The sequence below is a fragment of the Carcharhinus amblyrhynchos genome, chromosome 15, assembly GCF_965287045.1.
Source record: "Carcharhinus amblyrhynchos chromosome 15, sCarAmb.v2.hapA, whole genome shotgun sequence".
Classification (NCBI taxonomy): Eukaryota; Metazoa; Chordata; class Chondrichthyes; order Carcharhiniformes; family Carcharhinidae; genus Carcharhinus; species Carcharhinus amblyrhynchos.
In genome coordinates, this window is record NC_137338.1 from 1,955,596 (window position 1) to 1,973,517 (window position 17,922).

Here is a 17,922-nt window from a genome sequence, read left to right on the forward strand (position 1 = left end):
AATGCTCTGAGGACTCGTGTTCACATCCCACTGTGGTGATTTGTGCAGATGAATCCCCTAGGTGTCTCTGCTTTTCTGCCTCCTTTAAAATTGTATAATTTAATTTGTGCTTCCTCTCCTCATCTTTCCAAAATGCATCACTTCACACACCATGGCATACAATGTTGTGTTTTCAGTATAATGTGCTTGTGGAGGCAGGGCAAGCAGTTAAACTCCTTTCTGCTTGGGTGATTTACAAAGCTTGAGTATCAGAGCTGTAACTGAAAAAGAAACTGATTTTGTTTGTTTGCAGCGTAAGCACCCTCTCCCCCCGAGACCAAAGAGTGTAAGAATCTACGAAGCGCATGTTGGAATTGCATCACCCGAGGGAAAGATTGCTTCTTACAAGAACTTCACACAAAATATTCTGCTCAGAATTAAGAACCTTGGTAAGCTATCGCTGATTGTTGTGCCATAATCTTTTACTGGATTCAAAGGTTAGATAAAACTTTAAAAGGGATGGGATCAAAGGAAACTAGAGGAGAAGGTGGGGTATCCATGAGTTTTTGAAGGCTGCAGATAAGTTAAATCCTCTTAAGCTGTTGCCATCACCGCGTGTAGTTAGAAATATAGGCTTGGGTTTAATAAGTACAGAATTAAACATGTGCCCCAGTGGCCAATTGTCATTCAGCCATCCATGCAGGTAATGTCAGGTAACCAGAAGAGAAAATGCTGGAAAATCTCAGCAGGTCTGGCAGCATCTGTAAGGAGAGAAAAGAGCTGATGTTTTGAATCCAGATGACATTTTGTCAAAGCACTGTCAGAGGTAGAGCTGGGAAGGTTCTGGACTCGATGTCAGCTCTTTTCTCTCCTTATGGAGGCTGCCAGACCTGCTGAGATTTTCCAGCATTTTCTTTTTCCTTTTCAGATTCCAACATCCGCAGTAATTTGCTTTTATTAGGTAATGTCAGGCACCTTGATGAACTTTAGAAAGCTGTAGGAATGGCTAAGAACCATCCTGCTGGTAACATGTAGATCTATAATGGAGCTTCTGACTAATCACAGCAAAATCTGTTTGTTCATCTGCAACAGACTCAGACAGGAGTTTCAGATAACCCTCAGTATTGGAGATTGTGAACTGAGAGTTCAAAAGTGAAATGTCTCAATGGATTTGCTTTGCTGAAAATTGTAGAATTTTTTTCCAGAACTTTCTATGTACTGGGTAGGGATGGATAGCCAATTGCAGAGAGAAAATGGAACAGAAAGAAACTAGAAATATTCATCATTGAATCCCTACAATACCAGAAGGGGGCCATTTGGCCCATCATGTCTGCCTCAGAAAGAGCACTTGACCTAGGCCCACTACCCCACCCTATCCCACAACTCCATACAATGATCATGCTTAACCCACTTAACCTGCACATCTTTGGAGGGTGGGAGGAAACTGGAGCACCTGGAGGAAACCCATGCAGACATGGGGAGAATGTGCAATCTCCATACAGACCCAAGGCCGGAATCGAACTTGGGTCCCTGGTGCTGTGATACAGCAGTGCTAACCACTGTGCCACCCTTGTGCCGTGAAGCAGTTAGGTGGGCATCTGCAGAAAGAGCAGACAGGTTAATTCAGTTGTGGACAGGTGTAGGGAAAAGGTTCTTTACATTGTTCAGTTGAGGTTTGGCATAAAGCTCCTTATATTCTGCTCCCAATGCATCCTGAACCTCAAAAGGCACATTCTGATGGAGCAGTGAAGTGTATCAATTTCCCACACAGGACTGTGATGCTATCTTGGAGCGAGGCCACCAAATTCTGCAATTTTGTGTCATGATCATATTATTTTAAGATACAAGTCAGTACTTTAGTGAGGTGGAGCTTCAGACTCTGGGGTTTGACAATTTTAGTGTCAGGTTGGGAATCTGAGTACAGAGGGCAATGCTGTAATTAGTTAAAATCTCTTTTTCTATTGAGGGCTGGGACGAGCAACTTCAGTTGTTTGGAGAAAGTGGAGAAGCTGGGATTGTTTTCAGTGCCAAGAAAAGATTAAGGGGAGATTTACTAGCGGTGTTTAAAATTATGAAAGGATTTTGCTGGAGCTGGGAAGGGTTAGTAAGCAGAGGATACAGATTTGAGGTAATGAGCTGGAAAGCTTGGCTGGAGAGCAGGGCGTTATTTTCATCCAATTAAATTCTAGCATCTGGAATCTACTGGAAACAAATTCAAAAGCAACTTTCAGAAAGGAATTAGATAAATACGTGAAGGGATAAAACACAAAACTGAATTATGAGGAGTGGACCTAACTGGATATCACTTTCAGAGAACCATCATAAAAGTCCGATCGCTTGCTTCTCTGGTGTATGAATCAATGCTTTACAAACGTGTATGCTTGATTGGCATCCCACCCACCACCACCTCAATCCTCGCAGACAGCGGATTCAGGGTAGACCATTTAGGATAGAAATGAAGGGACATTTCTTCACCCAAAGAATGGTGAGCCTGTGGAATTCATTACCACAGGAAGGAGATGATGCCGAAACATTAAATGTATTCAAGAGGCGACTGCGTATAGCGTGGGGCGAATGGGATCAAAGGTTATGGGGAGAAAGCAGGATTAGACTATTGGATTGGATGATCAGCCATAATCTTAATGAATGGTGGAGCATGCTTGAAGGGCCGAATGGCTGCCTCCTGCGCTTATCTTTTTTGTTTGTGTAAATATTCACTCCCTCCTGTCCTTATTCATCGTGACAACAGTATCCCACATCTACAAAATTTGCTGTAGAATTTTGCCAAGGCTCCTTCAGCTTTTTCCAAATCTATGAACTCCACCACCTAGAAGAACAAGGACAGTAAAACCATGGGAACACCACCACCTGCAAGTTCCTCTCCAAGCCACGTACTATCCTAGCATGGAACTATATTGTAGTTGCTTCCTTGTCGTTGAGTGAACTCCTGGAGCTCCCATCTTAACAGCACTGTAGGTGTACCTGCCCTATTTGGAATGTAACAGTTTCAGATGGCTGATCACCACCACTTTCTTAAGGGCAATTAGGGATGGACTATAAATGCTAACTTTCACATCCCATGACTAAATTAAGAAAAAGCTTGGTCGTACTGTAAAAGAGTGCGTCGGTGCTGATGTGTGAACCATGGGTTTTTTGAGTGTTCTATTTCTGCCTTAGGGGGGCAATTTTAAAAATAAATGACTCAAGTGGTATAGCCTTAAGAAAATTAAAGCAGTCAGGAATGTCTGCCAGCATGGAAGAGGAAAGGTGGGTAACGGGCTCAGTTGGTGAGAAGGTGGAGGCTCGTAATTTATCTGTTGGTGTTGTGTCCATCTCTGCATGTAGGCAGGGTCATGGGTAAATTAACCACACTTGATTTGAATGTTCAGTACTATGCTGTATGTCTGATTGACCAATCAGTCCAAGTCCACCTTTTGCTTGTTACCCTCCCAGAACAATTGCCCAACTATGGTCAAAAAGCAGACTCAGTAGGTAACCTGTGGTGCCTATCAGTTTAGCAAATGTCAGAACAGGTGGAGTGCAGCTGAGGGAGAGATTTCTTGACTATGTTGAGCAGCTCCTATCACCTTGTAAACTACCAATACCTCCATTTTAAAATTCTCATCCTTGTTTTTATCTTTCCTTCCATGGTTTCATCTCTACATAAATATACATATATATATCTGAAACCTTCATCCAGGCACACACACCCCTCTGAGACATTCCTGAATTCTGCCCTATTGTGCATCCTCAATGCCTATTTCTCTGCTGTTGGTAGCTGTTAGGCATTGGAACCCTTCTTGAAATACTTCATTTCTTTCTCCCTTTTAAGATGCTCTTTAAAATCTACTGCTTTAAGCAATCTCTTGGCCATCATTTCTTGAATATTTCTTTGTGGCTGAGTATCAAATTTTGTTTCTTAACACTTCCATGAAGCGCCTTTGAACATTTTAATATATGTAAAATTCTATATAAATGCAAGTGTTGTTGATGAGTGGCACTGTGATCAGTTTCCAACGATATGCCATTGGACACGATATTTTATTTTCAGTGATCCCTGCAGTTACTCACCTTCTCTGTGAGTGAACATCTTTCTGTATTTTAACATATTAAAGGCAATGTTGAAGAGAAGCCTTTGACTGGAATTAATTTTCTTTGGTATCAGCAGGATTTTGAGTTTTTCCTCTTTCTGGCAGCTTCACTTTTAGAGTATTTCCACTGGGATTCTAAATAACTCCATGAATTCCTGACTGCTGATTGTATGTGGTACGTTGAAAGGAATAAGTTAGATTGCTTATCTCATACCACAATGCATGTGTTTGAAAGCTCCTAGGCAAGGCATAATCCGTGCATCTGATATAATACTGGGCTCGTGTTCACATTACCCTATTAGGAGGATACCTGCTCTTCAGATTGTACGAAGTCAATGCAGAATTGTCCTCTGGGGAGCGGGAAAAAATTGCCTTCTCTGTAAAAAATTGTGTGGTATGAAGTTAGTTATTCATTTTTATTCTTTGCTGAGTTTTCCCCCTTCTCCCAATTAGTTGAGTGACACAATCTGACAGCAAGTTGTGGAGACCTATTTTTTATTGGTAATGGGAATAGATGATAGAATTTGGATTTTTTTTATATATTGCAAAATCCAAATAGTGTGGATGTTGTAATTCTGAAGTGAAGCCAGAAAAATGTGGGAGATATTCAGCCAATCATCCAGCAGCATCTGTGGAGAGAGAAACAAGAGTTAATGTTTGAGGTTGATGACCTTTTGTTTGATGAGCAGTCATGAACCTAAAATGTGAACACTGTTCCTCTCTGCACAGTTGCTGTCTGACTTAGCATTTTTATTAGCTGATTTAGCATTTTGTGTTTGCTATGATGAAGGATGTACATTTCATTTCGCAAACGCAGGGCCGAATTTTTCCATGGGGGATGTGTAAAATAGGTGGGCATGCACCGCACCACCTTCCTGCCCACCCTGGAGCTCACCCACATATAATACCAGGCTGAAGTCAACAGCACGCCAACCATATTTATATCAATAATTAAGAGTCAGTTGGGCTTGTTGTCACGTCTGTTGACAGTGATAACATACTGCCCATATGGTAATACTTTTAGTATAAATGGCAACGATGGAACGAGAAGCCTGCCTTTTAACATGAATTGATTAAAGGGTGGAAAGATGGAAGAGATTCTCCTTGGAGTGCTCTTTGTCAATTGCAGGGCGACTTCCTCCTTAGACTGAACAGCCCCATTCCCTTGAACCCACCTCCCCCCCCTCCCGCGCTGCCCCCCTGCCGACGCCTGTCCCCCCTGCCTATTGCCTCCCCCTGAATACCCCCCCACCCCCCAAAGTCCCTTAACTCTTCCGGTCAAAGACCCTTGTGTTAGTTGCTGCAGGGACCCAAGGCCTTGGGTTTCACTCTCCTACGATCCTGGCATTGCTGAAACTGAGGGAGCTGTCAGATAGTTCGGTTGCTGGCAGTTTTATTTCTGTGGGCTGGTGTGCCCCACGCTGATATACTTGTTTTTTTTTGGGGGGGGTGCTCACCTGACAAAGGAACAGTACTCTGAAAACTTATGATATCAAATAAACCTGTTGTTCCGGAACACCTCATGAATGACCTATCCAACTCCGGTGTCTCCACATCATTGCCAGGCCCAGTACAGCAGGGGTTTGATACAGAGTAAAGTTCCCTTTGTACTGCCCCATCAAACACCCACAGGACAGGTACAGTATGGGGTTAGATACAGAGTGAAGCCCTCTCTACACTGCCCCCATCAAACACTCCTAGAATAATTGGCCTAATATCTGTCATGAAATTGCTAGAATCTACAATTAAGGTAGGGTAACGCAACACCTTCAGTTTTCAGCTGATCAGAGAGAGCTAACATGGACTTGTAAAGGGTAGGTCATACCTAATGAATCTGAAGGAATTTTTTTGGAGAAATGACTAAAATAGGTGGGCAGGGGAATGTCTGTGAAATTTATTTATGTGGGTTTGCAGCAGGCTTTTGATAAAGTTACTTTTCCGATCCTATTAACTGAAGTTGAAGGTCACAGAATTGAGGGCAAATAATGGACTTGCTTAGGTAATTGGCAGAGTGGTAGGAGGCAGATTAGGGAGAATGGGCAGGTTGAATTGACAGCATGTGATTAGTGATGTTCCAGACAGCCCCGTGTTGGTGCCTCAACTATTTGCTCTATTTATTAACAATTTAGATAATGAAGTAGAAAGCAAGAAATCTGAATTTGCTACCAATCAAAGATAGGCAGTGCTGTAAGCATTGTTGATGGAAGTATAAATCAGATATATTGATAGTTTAAATCAATGGCAGATGCATTTCAGAGTAGGGGAAATGTGATGTCACCAACATTGGTTTTGGAGTTTGGAGATCCTTGTCGAAATGAGAGTAAAGTGGCTGAAGCAGCGTAGACGTGGGCTGAAGTGGAGAAGGTGGAAGATGAAGCAGAGATCCAGGTGAACGACTGCTCGAGACACAGTACTGACCGGGCTTTCTTAAATCTGACATGGCAAATGGACTCTGACACTTGTGTTCATGCATCTTTTTCTGAAAGCATCATTTTGGAGGTACCTTCAGTGCTCATGAGAAGACCTTGCTTGAGAAGGTCTGTTGTGGCACTACACCTTTACGTACAGTAGTTGCAAAATAATATGGGAAACTTAAAAAAAAACTTTGGATCCGAAAAGGAGAGGACTGGATACTTTTGTGTTATTGAAGAGTGGAGGTCCAAAGAGACTGGGGGTCCAGGTATCTCATTGAAATGTCATGACGAGGCACAGACAGTGATCCAAATGACTAATCGAATTGGCGTCACTGGGTTTTACAGCACGGGAACAGGCTCTTCGGCCCAATATGTCTGAACCAGCCATCAAGCGCCTACTGCTATTTTCCAGCACTTGGATGGTGGCCTTGTATGCTGTGGCGTTTCAGATGTCCCGAGGACAGGGATACAGGCTGGAGTGGGAATGCAGGAGTAGGGAATAGCTGTGCTTCAGCTAAAAATATATAAGCAGCCACACAGAGTACTAGGATGCAGTTCTGGACACCTTGGGTGAGGGAAGATGTATTGGTGCTAAATGGAGTGGACCCTCGGCTTACTGGAGTGAGAGCTGAACTCCCTTCCAAGCATCACTGTGCATCTACCTAGATGGACTGCCGTGGTTCAAGAAGATGGCTCACTGTCATCTCTAGGGGATTTTCACAGTAACTTCATTGCAGCGTTAATGTAAACCTAGTTGTGACACGAATAAATCACAGAATCCCTACAATGCTGAAAGAGGCCATTTGGCTCATCCAGTCTGCACCGACCACAACCCCACCCAGGCCCTAGCCCTATAACCCCACGTATTTACCCTGCTAGTCTGCCTGACATTTAAAGGCCAATTTACACAGCCAATCCACCGAACCTGCAAATCTTTGGACTGAGAGGAACAGGACCCGGAGGAAACCCACACAAACATGGGGAGAATGTGCAGACTCCTCACAGACAGTGACCCAAGCCAGGTACCTGCCACTGTGAGGCAGCAGTGCTCACTACTGTGTTGCCCTAATAAATAACATAATGATAAATGGTGACCTTGATGCTCATATCCCATGAAGATTTTTTTTTTCAAAAAAGGCTTTGCATGAAGAGGGGTCCCTGCCCCTGACTCCATGGCCATCACTAATCCCTCTTCAGACTTTCCCAATTAAGTGAAATCTCTTTGTAATGAACTTTTTTCCTGCAGCTAATTGCCAGCTGGCACTAATGTTTTACTTCCCACATTTCTAATGCACCTTGTTGGGGCTGATTAAGAAGTTTTGATTTGTTACAGATTGAAATTGACGTGTTAATCCTGGAAACTAACACCTCCAAAACAAGTTATTTAGCTTTTATTTTGTTGGTAGGACGGCCTCTGTTATGTTGTACAAATCTTGTACTCTGTTTATTAGAGTATTTTGAACCCCAATGCTCAGAAGTTTCCACCTCCTCACCAGCTTTCTCTATTTTCATATTCTGTGATTGTGGATGTTGCGTGTCATAATTATACAAAAGTATGCCAATTCCAAGATAAACATGTTAAAAAAAAGCTGGACTGGATGTAATGATACAATTGAGAAGAACCATAACTCATGTAAGCTTCATAAGTAAAATCCAAACTGGCTGAGGAGTTTAGCACTGTTTACATCCTTTAATTTCCGCTTGTTTGGAATTGTGGTGATATCCTTGCAATTTAATTGTTGTGCATCTGGACAATTGCAGCTTTTTATTTGAAGTCAGCATATAAGCATATGGTTCAGCATAATGAAGATCCTCATTATTCAGAGCGATGCACTCCTCTTCATACCTTCCCAGAGATCATATCATGCTGATGGATTGCTTGGCAACTGCATAAAAGGTTTCTAAATGAATAGATTTGTTGGCTTGAAATAAAAAATACAGTAGTTTGCAGAGCAATTACTGCGGTTCTAAAGTGGTAATAAAGTCTGTTTTGATAAAAACTAAATGAATTTTATTTATTTCAGATTCATAGAGCTGTTGGATCATGGAAAAATTGTTGCTTTAATTGCATTTGGTGAATGTTCTTTTATGTTCTGTCATTATACAAATAGTGGATGCTACCAGAATCTTCAAGGTAGACCTCGACCATGCATTTATGCTCATCAATTGTGTTCAGGTCAATCTTGTCCTAGAACTAGTCCCATTGTCCCAAGAATCTGAATCATTCACTCTTACAACATCTCTCCACTCCAGAAATACCTACGTTTTGTTATTCTTGTACCAACTTGTTCCTGCCTGCTTCTGTTTGTCTCATCACCCATCTTGTTGTCCCTCTTCCTTAGGGAATGATGATGTGGAGATGCCGGTGTTGGACTGGGGTAGGCACAGTAAGAAGTCTCACAATGCCAGGTTAAAGTCCAGCTGATTTATTTGGAATCACAAGCTTTCAGAGCACTGCTCCTTCATCACCTGATGAATGCAATGCTCCGAAAGTTCGTGATTCCAAATAAACCTGTTGGACTTTAACCTGGTGTTGTGGGACTTCTTACCATGCTTAGGAAATGAACCATAACTGTCAAGCCAGAGTATCAGTCTTGGTTCAATGAAAATGATTGCAGGATGGGGCATACCTATGAATTCGCTGACAGCCTGGTGAACCTAAAACACAGGACGACTTGCATTCCAAACAATGGAAACAGCACGTGACAGACAGGGCTAAGCGATCCGATGGATCTAATCTAAGCTCTACAGCTCTGTTGAACCAGATGTGAAAGGTGATGGGTAACTAAACTAATAGGAGAAGGAAGCTACAGAAATATTCCCATCCTCATTGATGGGGGATGCTCAGCAATACTGAAACGCTGCAAACAACCTCAGACAGAAGTGCCAGATGGGTCATTCATCTCAGCCTTCTCCTGAGGTTCCCAGCATCACAGATGCCAGTCCTCACCAGCTGAAGAGAGGATACTGCAAAAACTGTAGGCCCTGACAATATTCTGGCTATGGGTCTGAAGACTTGTGTTCCAGAACGAGTGTGTCCCTAGTCAAGTTTTTCTAATATGGATACAACTCTGGCCTTAACCCTGCAATGTGGAAAATTGCCGAGGCATGTCCTGTACAACAAGAAACAGTACAAAGTGATGGAAGAGGTCATCAACAGTGCAATCAAGCAGCACAAACTCAGCAATAGCCTGCTCACTGGCATTCAGTTTGGGTTCCACAGGGGTCACTCAGGTCCTGACCTCACTACAGCTATGGTCCAAGCATGGACAAAAGGGCTGAACTCCAGAGATTTGAGTGACAGCTCTTGACATTAGGGCAGCATTTGACTGAGTGTGGCATCAAGGAATGCTAGCAATGTGGCACAGTGGTTAGCACTGCTGCCTCACAGTGCCAGGGACCTGGGTTCAATTCCGGCCTTGGATCACTGTCTGTGTGGAGTTTGCACATTCTCCCCCTGTCTGCGTGGGTTTCCTCCGGGTGCTCCGGTTTCCTCCCACAGTTCAAAGATGTGCGGGTTACGTTGATTGGCCATGCTAAATTGACCCGAGTGTCAGGATATTAATATGGCAAATGCATGGGGTTATGGGAATGGGGCCTGGGTGGGATTGTGGTCGGTGCAGCTGAATGGGCCGAATGGCCTCCTGCACTGTAGAGATTTTAGAGTCAATGGGAGTAAAGTGATGATCCTCCCTGAATTGCTGGAGTTATACGTGGCACAAAGTAAAATGGTTGTGATTGTTGCAAGTCAGTCATCTCACCCCTGCAGGAGTTAGTGTCCTCAGCCCAAACATCTTCAGCTGCTTCCTCAATGACCTTTTCTCTACCTAAAGAGATTGGAAGTGAGGATGTTCGCTGATGATTGCACAATGTTGACATCATTCATGGTAACTCAGATACCGAAGGAGTCCATGTGCAAATGCAGCAAGACCGAGACAATTTTCAGGCTGAGGCTGATAAATGGAAGGTAATAGTTGCCAAGTAATGACCATTTCCAACAAGAGAGAATCTAACCACCTCCTCTTGACGTTCAATGGCATTACCATCACCAAACTGCCACTATCAATATCCCAGGAGTTAACATTGACTGGCAACTGAGGCGGACCAATCATATAAATACTGTGACTATAAGAGAAAGTCAGAGGCTCGGAATTTTGCTGACTCCTGAGTCCCCAAAGCCTATAAACCATCTTAAAGGCACAAGTCAGAAGTGTGTTGGAATACAGTCGAATTGCCTGAATGAGTGGAGCTCAGACATCATTCAAGAAGCTCGACACCATCCAGGACATAGCGGTTAGCCACAGTGAGGAGTAGAGATGGGAGTTATTCAATGAGCCATTGAGAAGAGTGTCCATGCTACAAACTCTTTCTGTTTTAGGAATGCATTAATGACCAAGAATTCTTGTCTCAGTGCCTAGAGATTAATTTTACAGAAGGCACCAAAGTACAGAAAGCTGGAAAGCAGCAGATATCCTTCAGCAGGGATCTAACTGGAGTTCACAACTCAGTTGATCAGCACAGATTATGTTCAAAAAAGACAATTACAAGGAGCTTTTGTTTTATGTTTCCATGGAATGAGAGTCATAGTTCCCTATAAACATGCCTCCACCTCTCTCTCTTTACTGCCACTCAGTCACTTTCATAACCATGCTGCTATTGTCCTTTTTATTCCATGTGCTGTATCTTTGCTCACAAGTCTGTTGTGCATTACTCTATCAAATGTCTTCTGGAAGTCCATGTACACCACATAAATTGCATTACTCACTGCAGGCCTCTCTGGTACCGCATAAAAAAACTCCAAGTTATTTAATCATGACATTCTTTTAACAAATCCGTGCTTGCTTTCCTTAATCAACCAATATTTCCCCAAGTGACAATTTTGTCCCAAATTATTGTTTGTAGAAGCCTTCCCACTATCAAAGTTGAAATGACTGCAAGTACTTGGTGGACTTATCTTTACACCTTTCTTGAACAACGTGTAACATTGCGATACTCCAGTCCTCTGCTATCATTCCTGTGTCTTAGGCCTCTACAATTTCCACTCTCACTTCCCTCAGTCTCCTTGGATGTATCTCATTCGATCCTGGTGCCTTAGCAACTTTAAGTGCAGGTGGCCTATCTAATGCCTCCTCTTAATTTTAAATTACCTCCCCTTTCACCATGACTTTCATCACATCTTTGTGCATGGTAAATAATAGATACAAACTTCACCCTAGGATCTTAAAAGAAGTGGCTAGTGAGACAGTTGAGACATTAGTTTAAGTTTCTTGAAACACTCTAGATTCGAGGAAGGTCTTACTGGCTTAGAACATAGCAAATGTAATTCCTTTACTCAAAAGGGGAGGAAGACAGTAAGTGGAAAACACTAGACCAATTACTTCCACATCTGTGATTGGGTAAGCGTTTGAGGTATCATTAATGAATTATGGTGGGGACTTGGACATGGCTTTGGAGGGCCGAAGGGCCTGTTCCTGTGCTGTACTTTGCTTCGTTCTTTGTTCTTTGTAAGTTCAAGATAATCAGGCAGAATCAACATGATTTTTAACCAACTTACGGGAGCTGTGTGAGGAAGTAACATGTTGTGGATAAAGGGAACAGATGGATACATTGTACTTTGATTTCCACAATGCATTTGATAAATGCCATATCAATGGTTATTGCAGAAAACAAAAACTCATGCTATAGTTTGATACGGGGTAAATCTTTTAGAACTGAGGTGAGGAGAGTGGTGAATCAATGGAATTGATTTGATTTGATTTATTATTGTCATATGTATTGGTAAATAGTGAAAAATATTGTTTCTTGCGCGCTGTACAGACAAAGCATATTGTACATGAGAAAGGAAAGGAGAGGGTGCAGAATGTAGTGTTACAGTCATAGCTAGGGTGTAGAGAAAGATCAACTTAATACAAGGTAGGTCCATTCAAAAGCCTGATGACAGCAGGAAGGAAGCTGTTCTTGAGTCGGCTGCTACGTGACCTCAGACTTTTTCCCGACAGACGAAGGTGGAAGAGAGAATGTCCAGGGTGCGTGGGGTCCTTAATTATGCTGGCTGCATTTCCGAGGCAAGGGAAATGTAGACAGACTCAATGGATGGGATGCTGGTTTGAGGTGGCCCCAACTGCTTCACTAGGCAGGGAATTCTACGGATTCATAACCCTTTGGGTGAAGAAGTTTCTCTTCAACTCAGTCTGGAATCTGCTCCCCCTTATTTTGAGGCTATTCGCCCTAGTTCTAGTTTCACCTGCCAATGGAAACAACTTGCCTGCTTCAATCTTACCTATTTCCATCATAATCTTATATGTTTCTATAAGATCTCCCCTCATTCTTCTGAATTCCAATGAGTATAGCCCCAGTCTTCAGGCTCTCCTCATAAGCCAAGCGCCTCAACTTGGGAATCAACCAAGTGAATCTCCTCTGCACCCCCTCCACTGCCAGTATATCCTTTCTCAAGTTAGGAGATCAAAACTGTACACAGTACTCCAGGTGTGGCCTCACCAGCACCTTATACAGCTGCAACATAATCTCACTGTTTTTAAACTATCCCTCTGGCAATGAAGGACAAAATTCCATTTGCCACCTTAATTACCCGCTGCACCAGCAAACCAGCTCCTTGAGATTCCTGCACAAGGACATCCAGGTCCCTCTGGATGCTGCAATTTTTTACCATTTAAATAACAGCCCATTTTGCTGTTATTCCAACGAAAATGGATGACCTCACATTTACCAACACTGTACTCCATCTGCCAGACCTTTGCCCACTCACTTAGACGATCTGTATCCCTCTGCAGTTAACCAATCCTCCATTCATGCTAATATATTATCTGGAACACCATTGTGCTGCCACCTTGTCAAATGCCTTCTGCAAATCCAGATACACCACACCCACTGACTCCCTGTTGTCCATAGGTTGCTTCCGGGTTGTATCATAGCTTGGTATGGCTCCTGGTCTGACCAAGACTGCAAAAAACTCCAAGGGGTCACACAAACCAGCTTCCCATCCATTGACTCTGTCTACACTTCCCCACTGTCTTGGAAATACACCAGCATAATCAAGGACCCGGACATTCTCTCTTCCACCTTCTTCCTTCAGGAAAAAAGACTGAAGTTTGATGTCACTTACCAACTGACTCAAGAACAGCTTCTTCCCTGCTGCCATCAGACTTTTTAATGAACCTATCTTGCATTAAATTGCTCTTTCCCTGCACCCTAGCTATGACTGTAACACTCCATTCTGCATTCTCTCCTCTATGAACGGTATGTTTTGTCTGTGTAGTGCACAAGAAACAATACTTTTCACTGTATGTTAATATATAGGCCAATAATAAAGCAACCAGAATGATACTAAGGCTCTAAGGCTGAACTACGGAGAGATTACATAAGCTGGGGTTGTATTACCCTAAATTTGGAAAATTAACTGATTTGATCTGGACTTTTGAGATTTGAAGGGAACAGGTAGGGTAGCCTGGATAAAACTATTTCTGCTGGTTGGGGAATCGAGGAACAGGGAACATAATCAAAGACTGGAGCTAAATCTTTCATGAGTGAAATTACACATAATTCCTACATGTAAAGGATGGGAGAAGTTTTGAACGCTCTGCCACAAGCGGCAATTTATGTTGGATCAATTTTTAATTTTAGTCCTGAGTTTGATCGATTTTTGTTAGTCATTGATATTAAGGGATTATGGGGCAGATGTGGGTTTTTGCTGAGTGTCAGCTCATTGGATGGTGATGGAACAGGCTCAGGAGGTTAAACAGCCTTCTCCTTTAAACTGGAGAAAATTGTGGCTTATCTTGGCGTGGATTTTGAACAAGTAATCAGACAACCCAGAGGCAGTGGATCATTATCAGGGGAATTGGTTTGTAGCTTGGTTTCTACCAATGAAAGTAGCAGACTGTTTTGTCGTGTGGAAGGGTCTTAAATGGGGTTTGGGAATTGTCTAGTCTCCTAAAAGTATGCTGTTTGTGTTAAGGTTGCCAACTGCAATTAAATGTATTCCTGGGGTTTTAATTGCATGTTTTTGTGCAGACTTGATGGGCTGAATGGACTCCTTCTGCACTGTACAGGTTTACTGACTTGGTGCCCACCCTCCAGCCACTAGTTGGCCAACACATCCATCATTGCAACACATTGCCTTTGCAGCTGTGAAAGAGAAAGGTTCATTACTCAGTTGGATGATGTTTGATCAGCCAAACAGATTTTCCCCCATTTTCAATATGTCGATATCTGCTAAAGAGAAATGGACAAAGAAAATGCAAAAAATTTATCTTTTCAACGCATCTATGATATTTCTCCAGGGTCACATACAGAATGACCTGGAGGTCGAGCTTCAATTCTGGAGGCAACACAAACTTAAGTCCATCCACTTTTTAACAATAACTATTTATTTACAGTTAGTATTTCACATTTGGATCTCCATATGGGGTATGAGCTCCTGCAGTCTTCAATCTCTCTCTCTCTATTTCTTTCTTTCTTTCTGTCTGTTTCTGTTTCTCTGCCTCCCACTCTCTCTCTCTGCCTTCCTCTCTCTCTCTCTCTCTCTCTCTCTGCCTTCCTCTCTCTCTCTCTCTCTGCCTCCCTCTCTCTCTTTCTCTCTCTGTGCCTCCCCCTCTCTCTCTCTGCCTCCCCCTCTCTCTCTCTCTCTGCCTCCCTCTCTCTCCCTCTCTCTCTCTGCCTCGCTCTCTCTCTCTCTCTCTGCCTCCCTCTCTCTCTCTCTCTGCCTCCCTCTCTCTCTCTCTCTGCCTCCCTCTCTCTCTCTCTCTGCCTCCCTCTCTCTCTCTCTCTGCCTCCCTCTCTCTCTCTCTCTGCCTCCCTCTCTCTCTCTCTCTGCCTCCCTCTCTCTCTCTCGCTCTGCCTCCCTCTCTCTCTCGCTCTGCCTCCCTCTCTCTCTCGCTCTGCCTCCCTCTCTCTCTCTTTCTGCCTCCCTCTCTCTCTCGCTCTGCCTCCCTCTCTCTCTCGCTCTGCCTCCCTCTCTCTCTCGCTCTGCCTCCCTCTCTCTCTCGCTCTCTGCCTCCCTCTCTCTCTCTCTCTCTGCCTCCCTCTCTCTCTCTCTCTCTGCCTCCCTCTCTCTCTCTCTCTCTGCCTCCCTCTCTCTCTCTCTCTCTGCCTCCCTCTCTCTCTCTCTCTGCCTCCCTCTCTCTCTCTCTCTGCCTCCCTCTCTCTCTCTCTCTGCCTCCCTCTCTCTCTCTCTGCCTCCCTCTCTCTCTCTCTCTGCCTCCCTCTCTCTCTCTCTGCCTCCCTCTCTCTCTCTCTGCCTCCCTCTCTCTCTCTCTGCCTCCCTCTCTCTCTCTTTCTGCCTCCCTCTCTCTCTCGCTCTGCCTCCCTCTCTCTCTCGCTCTGCCTCCCTCTCTCTCTCGCTCTGCCTCCCTCTCTCTCTCGCTCTGCCTCCCTCTCTCTCTCTTTCTGCCTCCCTCTCTCTCTCGCTCTGCCTCCCTCTCTCTCTCGCTCTGCCTCCCTCTCTCTCTCGCTCTGCCTCCCTCTCTCTCTCGCTCTCTGCCTCCCTCTCTCTCTCTCTCTCTGCCTCCCTCTCTCTCTCTCTCTGCCTCCCTCTCTCTCTCTCTCTCTGCCTCCCTCTCTCTCTCTCTCTCTGCCTCCCTCTCTCTCTCTCTCTGCCTCCCTCTCTCTCTCTCTCTGCCTCCCTCTCTCTCTCTCTCTGCCTCCCTCTCTCTCTCTCTGCCTCCCTCTCTCTCTCTCTCTGCCTCCCTCTCTCTCTCTCTGCCTCCCTCTCTCTCTCTCTGCCTCCCTCTCTCTCTCTCTGCCTCCCTCTCTCTCTCTTTCTGCCTCCCTCTCTCTCTCGCTCTGCCTCCCTCTCTCTCTCGCTCTGCCTCCCTCTCTCTCTCGCTCTGCCTCCCTCTCTCTCGCTCTGCCTCCCTCTCTCTCTCGCTCTGCCTCCCTCTCTCTCTCGCTCTGCCTCCCTCTCTCTCTCGCTCTGCCTCCCTCTCTCTCTCGCTCTGCCTCCCTCTCTCTCTCGCTCTGCCTCCCTCTCTCTCTCGCTCTGCCTCCCTCTCTCTCTCGCTCTGCCTCCCTCTCTCTCTCGCTCTGCCTCCCTCTCTCTCTCGCTCTGCCTCCCTCTCTCTCTCTCTCTCTGCCTCCCTCTCTCTCTCTCTCTGCCTCCCCCTCTCTCTCTCTCTCTGCCTCCCTCTCTCTCTCTCTCTCTGCCTCCCTCTCTCTCTCTCTCTGCCTCCCTCTCTCTCTCTCTCTCTCTGCCTCCCTCTCTCTCTCTCTCTCTGCCTCCCTCTCTCTCTCTCTCTCTGCCTCCCTCCCTCTCTCTCTCTCTCTCTGCCTCCCTCCCTCTCTCTCTCTCTCTCTCTCTCTGCCTCCCTCCCTCTCTCTCTCTCTCTCTCTCTGCCTCCCTCCCTCTCTCTCTCTCTCTCTGCCTCCCTCCCTCTCTCCGTCGCCCCCTTTCAGTTTCTCTCACTGTTTCTTTTTATCTCTCTCTCTCCCTCTTTTCTCTGTCTGTTTTTCTCTGTCTCTCTCTCTCTGTCTCCCTCTTTTTTCTATCTGTTTTTCTCTGTCTCTTTCTCTCTTTCTCGCTTCCCTTCCCCTCAGTCATGTGATCTGACACTATTATTGCATCTTCCCTTGACACAAGCACCACTTTACCTTACAAAAGAATTTGGCAGAAAAAGTGAGGAATGAGCTAGCTCCATTTGTTTGGGAGGCTCGGAAACACAAAGCATGTTATCCTAATTCTTGAATCTGTAATATTTTTAGATAAATTGAGTGAAGAATAGCTTGAAAAGATTTTTTTGATGTTGAGCTGAGTTGTCCCTGATTCTGACGGTGCTCTTGTGCTCATTGTAAATGTGAAATCGCATCGACATCAGTGAGTGTTGTTTGGCTGTGAGAACAGTGGGTTGAACGTTGGGTTATAGGCTCCCTTCGCCACCAGCCTAGTGGCTTGCTTCAATATGATAATCATCGTGCGGAGACTTTTCTGACTGAGTGTAATGACAGTTTATTCCGGATCCTGGAGGACTTTCACATCTCGGTGTAGTAGGAGGAAGGAAATCGTTAGAAAGGAAAAGAAAGAAATTCAAATTCAGGATTGTGTCTTTCACAACCTAATATCCAATATGGCTTTTCTTTTAAAGTGTAGTCACATCTGTAATGTAGAAAACACAATTTGTGATAGGAAAGTCAAACAATAGTAGTGTGATAAGAGTCAAACTCAGGGTTTTTAGTGATGTTCTCTACAAGATAGATTTGGCCCAGGAGTTCCCCTGCTCCTCTCTGAGATAATGGCCTGAAGATTTTTCACATCCGTCTGAGGGTGCAGCTAGGACCTCAGTCACATGTCTCGAGTGAAAGACAGCACCTCTGATGGTTTATTTACTTTATTTATTTGTCACAAGTAAGGCTTACATTAACACTACAATGAAGTTACTGTGAAATTCCCCTAGTCGCCACAGTTCGGCGCTTGTTCAGGTCAATGC

The 17,922-nt window shown here is 44.4% G+C and overlaps 1 protein-coding gene across 2 annotated transcripts in view; it reads left to right on the plus strand.

The window, feature by feature from the left end:
- gbe1b (glucan (1,4-alpha-), branching enzyme 1b) overlaps nt 1–17,922 on the plus strand; it is a 509,684-nt gene that overhangs the window by 246,468 nt on the left and 245,294 nt on the right. For both annotated transcript variants that reach the window (XM_080203341.1, XM_080203342.1), the window contains exon 5: nt 293–428. In XM_080203341.1, the coding sequence (XP_080059467.1) occupies nt 293–428 (136 nt within the window). The remainder of the gene's footprint in view (nt 1–292; nt 429–17,922) is intronic.